The sequence below is a fragment of the Mus caroli genome, chromosome 11, assembly GCF_900094665.2.
Source record: "Mus caroli chromosome 11, CAROLI_EIJ_v1.1, whole genome shotgun sequence".
In the NCBI taxonomy this organism is placed as follows: Eukaryota; Metazoa; Chordata; class Mammalia; order Rodentia; family Muridae; genus Mus; species Mus caroli.
In genome coordinates, this window is record NC_034580.1 from 18,850,879 (window position 1) to 18,860,698 (window position 9,820).

The 9,820-nt window shown below is 43.9% G+C and overlaps 1 protein-coding gene across 1 annotated transcript in view; it reads left to right on the top strand.

Moving 5' to 3' along the window:
* The window catches only part of Fam161a (FAM161 centrosomal protein A), a 22,337-nt gene extending 15,733 nt beyond the window's left edge, over positions 1–6,604 (top strand). The window contains exons 7-8 of the mRNA XM_029483590.1: positions 5,239–5,393; positions 5,744–6,604. Of these exons, the coding sequence (XP_029339450.1) occupies positions 5,239–5,393; positions 5,744–5,867 (279 nt within the window). The 3' untranslated portion in view covers positions 5,868–6,604. The remainder of the gene's footprint in view (positions 1–5,238; positions 5,394–5,743) is intronic.
* Positions 6,605–9,820: the final 3,216 nt, after the last annotated feature.

A 9,820-nucleotide genomic window follows, 5' to 3' on the forward strand; every position in this document is an offset into this window, starting at 1 on the left:
CACTTTGTAGACCAGGCTGGCCTCGAACTCAGAAATCCGCCTGCCTCTGCCTCCCGAGTGCTGGGATTAAAGGCGTGTGCCACCACGCCCGGTGAGACCGTCTCTTAAAAGCACTTTAAATTGGGTATTTAGTTAGTTACTTAGTCAGTTAAATTATTTGCGTGTGAGTGTTTTGTGTAGGCACCATGTGCATTTCTACCCACAGACATCAGAGGGTATTGGATACTGTAGGACTAGAGTGGTGAGCTACCATATGAATGCTGGGAATTGAACCTAAGCCCTTTATAGAAATAAGTGCTCTTAACTACTGAGCCATCTCAAGGCCTAAAAGCATTAAAAAATAAAAGCAAATCTCTCTGCTTCGCCATCCTCCTTAGCGCGGTCCTTCCTCCTGTGGAGGCCTTTCACTCCCAAGTTCAATGGTGATGTCAAGGGGTTCTCATGATTAAGCCCCCAGTCGTATTACCTCAGGATGGGGAGGTAATCATATCACAGATGGAGAAACTCGAGTTCAAAGGAGGTGAGTAGTGAGGCGTATGGTTAGTAAACGGTAAAGCTAGGATCCGCACCCGAGTTGATCTGCTTCCCTTAACCCTTTCACAAAAGAGGAACTTGTAAGCCACAGAACAGTATATAAAGCCCCTCCGTGCTTTGTGTCAACCTTGAGTTTTGAGACTTGGTCTCAAGATTCTCAGCCCCAAACTCCTGCATAGCCAAGGTGAACTTGTTTGTAACTCCTGCCTTTACCTTCTGAGTGCAGTGCAGGAGTTATTGGTGTGTGCCACCACAACTGGTTTTATGTGGTGCTAGGGATGGGATTCGAGAAGCTGGGAATACACCCACACCCACACCCACACCCACCATGCTCCAGCCCCAGCCCCCCTGTGGGCTTCTCAGGCCTCCTCCACTCCCTCTCCCTAGCGCTTTGCCTGCTCATTTGTCTCCCTTACTGTGCAGACTTTGAGACGCCCTGGCCCTTTAGTCAGGCTGTTTTCTGAATACTCTGATGACTGTAGCTTTCTTTTTAGCTCCTACTCACACAAACCTTAGCTCAAAGTCACTGTCTTGGCCTTCCTCACGTTCCGTCATGAGCCTTACCCAGGTCTGCCTGTGTCCCTCCCACCAAGGTATGGGGATTATCTGCAATGTCTCTCTTCCCTATCTGCTAATTGGCTTAAGGGTGAAGGCTTAATCTTTGAGTCCCCAGCACCTACAATAATGTATGGCTATGGGAGAGCCTAAGAGTTGTGATAATATTGGCCAGATTAGACTATACATTTTATTTTCTGGATTAGCCCAAGCTAAGAGCATCATCTTGACACATTAGTTATGAACCCCAGCATAATAGACATGTCTGTCAGCTGTGAATTCCCATGGTTCCTAAGGACCAGAGAGAATGTGGCAAATCAGAGAGTGAATGTGGCCCATTGACAGCAAATTAACCTTGTAGCTAACAGCTTCCTCCCTCTTTTGGCCCTCAAGTTTTCTGTTCTCTTGGAGTATTCTTTCCCCATCACTTGCCGATCTCCACTTAGCAACTGTTAAAAGTAAACCAAAAAACTACTATAGACCAAACCTTGGTGATCAAACATCGTTTACCTTGAACGAAGGTGTCAATGACAACTTCTGATCTGGTGTTATCTTTTTACATTTTTTTTAAAAAAAATTTTATATGACTACACTGTAACTGTCTACAGACACACTAGAAGAGGGCACTGGATCCCATTACAGATGGTTGTGAGCCACCATGTAGTTGCTGTTGCTGGAAATTAAACTCAGGACCTCTGGGAGAGCAGTCAGTGCTCTTAACCACTGAGCCATCTCTCCTGGCCCCAGGCATTGTCTTAAAAAGACAAAAGTAATCCTTTTGAGCGGGGCCTTTGATACTAGAAAAGTAGGTGTGCCTTCCTCTTGCGGTTCTCTTGACATCCCAGCTCCAGCTCTCCCTGGTGAAGGCAAAGGATGAACATGAATGGTCACAGAAGGTTTACCTTCCCGAAAAGTGCAGAATGATAAGTCAGTATCTAGTGGCCACTATTTTAGTTTTGTTAACATAAATTAGTATATTTTTTCCCAAAGTCTCAAGTTTTGCTGTGACTGTTGCTGCTAATTAGCAGCTGTTATTCAATAAATTCTCTTGCAGCTTTGTTCATTGCCCATTTATAAAAGTTAGTTTTGGTCTCCCTGCCGGTTGTGCTGTGATTGGTTACGGGGCAACCATCTTGTCCTTGTTCTTGGACGTCACAGGGTCTATTAACTGAATAGATGTTAAGTTGAATTCTCTTACTTCATGGCATTAAGAACAAACAAACAAACAAACAAACAGGTCTCATGGAGCCCAGGCTGGCCTCAAACTAGTTATAAAGCTAAAGAAAACCCTGGACTTCTGATTCTACTGCTGCTTTCTGAGTGCTGCGATTACAGATTTGTATTACTATTCCTCGATTAGGTGGTCATGGGCACTGAACCCAGGACTTCAGACTAGGCAAGCACTCTACCACTTGGTGGACATCCCAGCCCCTCCCGAGTGCTGGGATTAAAGGCATACACCAGTACATTTGGCTACCCTCACAGGCTCTAGGTTCAAAAATCAAATGAGTGATTGAGAAAGGTACATAACACTGACCTTTAGTATGTATACACACACACACACACACACACACACACGCACGCACGCACGCACGCACGCACGCACAGGACGTACTGTTCTCAGGCCATTCAGAGTTGTCTTAGATGCTTTAGTCACCTCTGTACTCTCTCGGCACAGTTCTCATTCCTCTCTTGGTTCTCAGTTCACCTAGATGTTTTGTGTAGTGTGTGTGTGTGTGTGTGTGTGTGTGTGTGTGTGTGTGTGTGTGCGTATACATACTAAAGGTCAATGTTATGTACCTTCCTCAATCACTCATTTGATTTCTGAACCTAGAGCCTGTTAGGGTAGCCAAATGTACTGGTGTATGCCTTTAATCCCAGCACTTGGGAGGGACTGGCAGGTGGATCTCTATGAGTTCAAGGCTAGCCTGGTCCACATAGGATCAGGACTACACAGTGAAACCCTGTCTCGCCTGCATTGTTTAAAAATGATTGTTATTGACAGTGGTGCAGTTTAACAGAAGTTTTAAGTTGTGTGTCCTTTTCAGTCTCCCAGAGTATCCTGGAGGACATGGTATTAGCTCTTACAGTTAATCTTTGCTATTTTAGCTTCTCCTGCAGAACTCTAGATCAAGCAATTGTGCTTTCCTGTTTTCTTAATTGGGCATTGATTGAGCGCGGTATCACACTTTGCATACAGGATAATATTGGTCCACCAGAATTGGGCTGTGAACCTTGGAGATTCATAAGATCTTGGCCTCAGATCTCTTGTAAGATCCACTCAGAGGAGCTAAGATTGGGCCAAAATCAAGACAGCAAGCTGAAAACTTGGTCATGATGTAGATACCTAAAGCTGGTGGACTCCAGGCTGACTTGTGGAAACTGCCCTTTTTTTTCCCCCCTCACAGGACCTCCCTGGCTTAGTGGAACAGGCTATCTGCCTCACCACCCAAGTGCTGCTGGGACTGAAGCCTTTTTGGGGGGTCGGGGGAAGGTTGTTGGTTTTTCTGTGGTAATAAAGATTTACACAGAGGCCCAAGAAAGCCTGTATAAATGTTCCACCAATGAGCTACAGCCCTTTCTAAATGCTCCATCAGTGAGCCCTTAATTAGCTACAGCTACAAAAGGGCCACTGAAATCCCTGTGGACCAAGAAGTGACATTCAAGGGATTTAAACTCAGCTCTAAATATCCAATTTTCATCCATGAAGTAAAGATAACAATACTGCTGATTTTATTTTTGATGGGCTGATATCATGGCATGTAAGACGGAGAACTACGTTAGGTACATAAAGGAGCCGTCTGGCACTCTATTGTGGTCCTGCCTTCTGATCTGTAGTCAGACACACGACCTTTGTTTGTTTGTTTTTGTGTTTGTTTTTAGACAGATCTTGCTGTAAACGCCTGCTGGCTGGTCTGGAACTCATTATGTAGGCCAGGCTAGCCTTGAAATTGTGCTAATCCTCCCCCAGCCTCGGCCTCTTCATTACTAGGACCGAATCACATGTAGATAATTACTCAGTTTCCTTATTGTTGTTCTTTGTAGAGTGTTCTTTATGCATTCTTTTTTTTTAATTTACCGTTTTTTTATTAGATATTTTCTTTATATACATTTCAAACGCTATCCCGAAAGTTCCCTATACCCTCCCTCTGCCCTGCTCCCCTACCTACCCACTCCTGCTTCTTGGCCCTGGCATTCCCCTGTACTTGGGCATCTAAAGTTTGCAATACCAAGGGACCTCTCTTCCCAGTGATGGCTGACTAGGCCATCTTCTGCTACATATGCAGCTAGAGACACGAGCTCTGGGGGTACTGGTTGGTTCATATTGTTGTTCCACCTATAGGGTTGCAGACCCCTTCAGCTCCTTGGGTNCTTTCTCTAGCTNCTNCATTGGGGGCCCTGTGTTCCATCCNATAGATGACTGTGAGCATCCACTTCTGTATTTGCCAGGCACTGGCATAGCCTCATACGAGACAGCTATACCAGGGTCCCTTTAGCAAAATCTTGCTGGCATATGCAATAGTGTCTGGGTTTGGTGGCTGATTATGGGATGGATCCCTGGGTGGGGTAGTCTCTGGATAGTCCATCCTTTCGTCTTAGCTCCAAACTTTGTCTCTGTAACTCTTCTTTACGCGTTCTTAAAAGAGTGACTACAGGTTAGCGCTCAGCCACTTTAGAGGTTTGCACATCTAACTTGGGATATGCACGCATTGCCTTGTTTCCAGCTTTTCCCATTTCTGGACACGCACTAACTGAGTTGGCTAGATGTGTCCTTTTGTATTTTTCTGCACATGCCTTTTGCTCAATGTTAGGTTTTTGTAAGTTATCTGCCAGATTCTTCATTTTCATTGCATCATTTTTATCTTGTGTGACTACAGCACAGCTTACTACCCACTCAAATGTTGGCAGGCTTTGGCTGCTCACTGTGGAGGTTATTAAGAACACATTCTTGTAGCTGTCCTCTGGGGCACATGTGTGAGACTCTAGGTCCATGTCTAAACATGTCACTGTCAGTCATAGGAGATGCATATTTGAATCGCTGACACTGCTGATCTTAATTTTCAGCGGTGCTTTTAAATCGATACATCTTAATGAATGTGTATGTATAGCCTTTGCTCTCATCTAAAAAAGGGTTGTCTTCTCCTGTAGAGAAATGCAAGGATGGCCGCAGAGAGGTGTTACTCTAACACTCTAAAAGCACTAGGACTCCTTGAGGAGTTTGTTTCAGAGAAAGGCCAAAGTGGAAAAGTGTCTGAAGACTTCACCAGGCAAGAGCTGAGAAGCTGCACGTTGGAGAAAGAAAGGTAATGTACTTGCAGGGAACCAGACTCGGGACTTTTCTATTGTAAGGGAGTGCTTGGGAACTGTTGTAAGATAGATTATACTATTTTATCATATAATGTAAATATTTACACAGTGATAAAACACATTGTTCCTACAGCAAGCTTATATTTCTGACATATAAAAAAGATAATGGCCTGCTTTTGATTGGGACACAAGGAGTCAAGTTTCAAGATAGACTAGTTATCAGGCACTTGGTGCTGCCATAGTCCTCCTGCTATGGGTGGAGCCTGTGGACTCTGCCTGCATGATGGTGACACAAACCTTTGAAACCAACACATCTTTCCTTTGATTGATACATTTCTTTCTTTAGCTCTTATGGAGAAGAAAGAGAGAATGGGGAAGAAAACTATTTAACTGATATCAGCAGCCAGGACTCTTGCAAGGGAAACAAGGAAGATAATAAAGAAAGTGGAGAAGAACATTCTGGAGAATGAATCCGAATCACAAGGTTTCTTATCTCGCTGACCCTCCCCATGTGCAGCCTCAGGACTGCAGCGCCTGCGCTTGGGTTTCTGTGAGCATCCGTGGGGACAGCTCTCACCCACGCACGCCTGCTGACCCAGGACACCATGCCTGGAAAGGCTGAGTCCACAGGACAAGTGATTTGGTTGCTACCTTACAGCTTTGCACGCCGAAGTTTAGAAATTGCTCTTTGTGATTATGATTATATTTGTATTTTCAAAGTGTTTGAGGGTTGGAGAACCACAGCTGTCACAAATGGATTAGTTATGGAAATGCACATTTGCATTTGATAGGGAAAAATTGGTATCGATAGAACTATTAGCTTTTAAAGATCTATTTTTAAATGCACTATTTTCATTTTTTTCTCAGAACCATTTTTAAATAAGTAATATGCTACAGAAAAAGTAGATATTTGGAAATTTACAGTAATTTTGACACTGAAAAGATTTACTGCTAAATCCACACCATGGCTACTTTTTCCTGTTTTTGCCCTTTTTCTGGTGAAGATTAAATCTAGAGCTCACACATACTTAACTCAATGAATTCTACCATTTGCTATACCCTCAATCTTCCCAAGTTATTTTTGATAGATAAAGTATTAAAATTACTTATGCTACTTTTAGAATCCTGTGTATTCTTATATATAGACTAATTATGGCCCTTGTGAGTGGTAATCTTAAGAGATAAAGGTTACTGTTCTATATATGCTGAAATTGTGATCCTAATTTGCCAAAGGAAAATCCTAAACGTAATTCAGATTTATTTATTTATTTATCCTTGGCTTTTTTTTATTTTTTAGTGTTTCATTTTTGTTTGTTTTTCCTTTTTTTTTTCTTTCTTTCTTTTCCTTGATTTTTTTTGAGACAAAGTTTCTCTGTGTAGCCCTGGCTGTCCTGAACTTAATTTGTAGATCAAGGCTGACCTGGAAGATCCACGTGCCTCTGCCTTTCTAGTGCTGGGATTAAAGAACTGTGCCACCACTGCTGGACAATTTTATCCATGTCTTTGTGTCTGTCTGTGTGTAGGAATGTGGATGTGAGTTCAGGTGCCTATGGAGGCCAGAAGAGAGTGTCAGCATCCTTGGGGCTGGGGCTCCCAGGGATGTGAACTGGGTGCTGGAAACCACACTTGTGTCCTTTGTAAGAGCAGTGTGTGCTTTTAACCACTGAGCCAGCCCTCCAATCCAACCAGCTTGGTATTATACTTCAAAAATAATCAATAATAAAATATAATCAGTAATATTGCCCATAGTTTGGTTGGTAATTGTTTTCTTTTTTCTTGTTTGTTTGTTTGTTTGTTTTGATTTTTCGAGACAGGGTTTCTCTGTGTAGCCCTGGCTGTCCTAGAACTCACTCTGTAGATCAGGCTGGCCTCGAACTCAGAAATCCGCCTGCCTCTGCCTCCCAAGTGCTGGGATTAAAGACATGCACTACCACCGCCCAGCTTGTTTTCCTTTTTCTTACTGTATCTCTTTTTAAAGATTCATTTTTATTTTCGTGGGGTTTCTGCCTGGGTGCATGTCTAGTCTGTGCTGCACATGCAGTGTAGTACTCTCAGGAGAGGGCATCGGATTCTCCAGAGCTAGAGCTGCCAACAGTTGTGACCCTCTGTGAAAGTGCTGGGAGTTGAACCCAGGTCCTGCGGAGGAGCAGCTGGGGCTCCTAACGGCTGGCTGGGTGGTCTTTGCTTTTATGTGCTCAGTGAAAAGGAAAAGACCCTTTGCTTCCTTGCTTTCCTTACAGCTAGGTGGGCACATTGTATAATACCACATTAGCCAGAAAGAAGGGGGGTTGGGAAATCTTTCGAAGGGAACACAGCAGCTGGTCCCTTCAGCGCTTTCTCTTTTTCTCCTCCTTCTTGGGAAAACGAGTTTTCTTTAAGCAGCAGAATAGGGTTCTTATCGCCATTAAAAAGAAAGAGAAAGCCAGGCGGTGGTAGCGCATGCCTTTAATCCTAGCACTTGGGAGGCAGAGGCAGGCGTATTTCTGAGTTCGAGGCCAGCCTGGTCTACAGAGCGAGTTCCAGGACAGCCAGGGCTACACAGAGAAACCCTGTCTCAAAAAACAAAAACAAAAAACAAAACAAAACAAAAACAAGAAAGAAAGAAAGAAAGAAAGAAAGAAAGAAAGAAAGAAAGAAAGAAAGAAAGAAAGAAAGGGAAAGAAAGAAAGGAAGAAAGGAAGAAAGGAAGAAAGAAAGAAAGAAAGAAAGAAAGAAAGAAAGAAAGAAAGAAAGAAAGAAAGAAAGAAAGAAAGAAAGAAAGAAAGAAAAGAAAGAAAAGAAAGAAAAGAAAGAAAAGAGAATGGGGCTGGAGAGATGGCTTAGTGGCTAAGAGCACACTGACTTCTCTTCCAGAGGTCCTGAGTTCAATTCCCAACAATCACATGGTTGTTGGGAGCTAAAAAATAAGGAGGGGGGCTGGGGAAGAGGGAGAAAGGGGAAGACCCACACCCTGCCAGAGTTCCACCTATACTGTGGTCAGTCAGGCGTGGGAGAGCTGCCATCACTTTCCACTCATCCCTGGGTGGGCATCCAAGCCTTTGACCCACTCTATGGGGGTGGGGGTGGGGCTAAGGGGCAGCCCTACCTGGGAGCCCTAGAGCTACTTTCCTAAAGTGTTACTTTGCTAAAGCCACTAGGCTTATAGGAGAGAGGGCTTGAGGGAAGAGAGGTTCCCAACACCGACGAGAGTGAGCACAGCGAATCTTGAGCAGAGACTGTCTGTGGTTTTAGAGCTTTATTATAGAAAGGCAGGGAGAAAGAGAAGGTAGAAAGAGAGAGAGAAGAAGAAAGGCTAGAGAGAAAGAGTAAGAGAGGAGAAGAGAAGACAGAGAGGAGAGAGGAGAGAAGACAAAGAGAGAGGAGAGAAGGGGTGAGAGTGAGGGGGTAAGAGGTAAGAGAGTGAGAAGTAAGAGTGTGAGGTGGGGCTAAACAGCCCTTTTTATGGTCTTTACTGTTGCTAGGTAACTGGGGAGTTTAGCCTGAAGGTCAGAAGTTTGGGCCATTGCCTACTTGACTTCTAGCCATGCTTCTCTTGTGGGGGCTGTGTGTGTGTGTGGGGGGGGGCAGTAACTTAGGCAGGAGCCAGAGTTCCATGAGACATGAGAGAACTCCTTCTGTCCCATGTAGATGAATTATCACCACAGGGTCCCAGGGTTCAGCATCTCAGCTCGACTGGGGACCAGCCTGTCTGTGCACAGCCCAATGCCCCACACATGGTGGCTTACAACCATCTGTAATGAGATCTGATGTCCTCTTCTGGTGTGTCTGAAGACATCTACAGTGTACTCACATATATAAAATAAATAAATGTTAATAAAAAGAAGACAGAAGCTAAGTATGGTGTGGTATATGCCTATAAGCCCAGCGCTTCCATGACTGAGAGAGGAGGATACTGAACTAAGACCAGCCTGGGCTACACAGATTCTACATACATTATGAGAACATATGTTAAGAGATCATATATAATGAGAATAAATATTCTCCAATTATTCCACTAGTCAGGATTTAAGAACAGGGAATTTCCTTAGCAAAGTCTTTGCTGTACACTTATCCTATTCTCATTGGTTGGAGTATTCAACTGTGGCGGGGGACTTGCCCTGCCTAACATTCATGTCTTAAGTTGCCAACCAGGATCTCAGTTACCCACATATATCACCTTTCCTGCCAAGTAGGATATCAGTTCCCAGGGAGATCTTGGGAACTTAAAACTTTACTTGACCCCTACTGAAAATGAAAGTTGTATTCCAATTGGCTTCTTCTTCTTCTTCTTTTTGTTTTTTGTTTGTTTTGTTTTTCGAGACAGGGTTTCTCTGTGTAGCCATGGCTGTCCTGGAACTCACTTTGTAGACCAGGCTGGTCTTGAACTCAGAAATCTGCCTGCCTCTGCCTCCCAAGTGCTAGGATTAAAGGCCTGCACCACCAC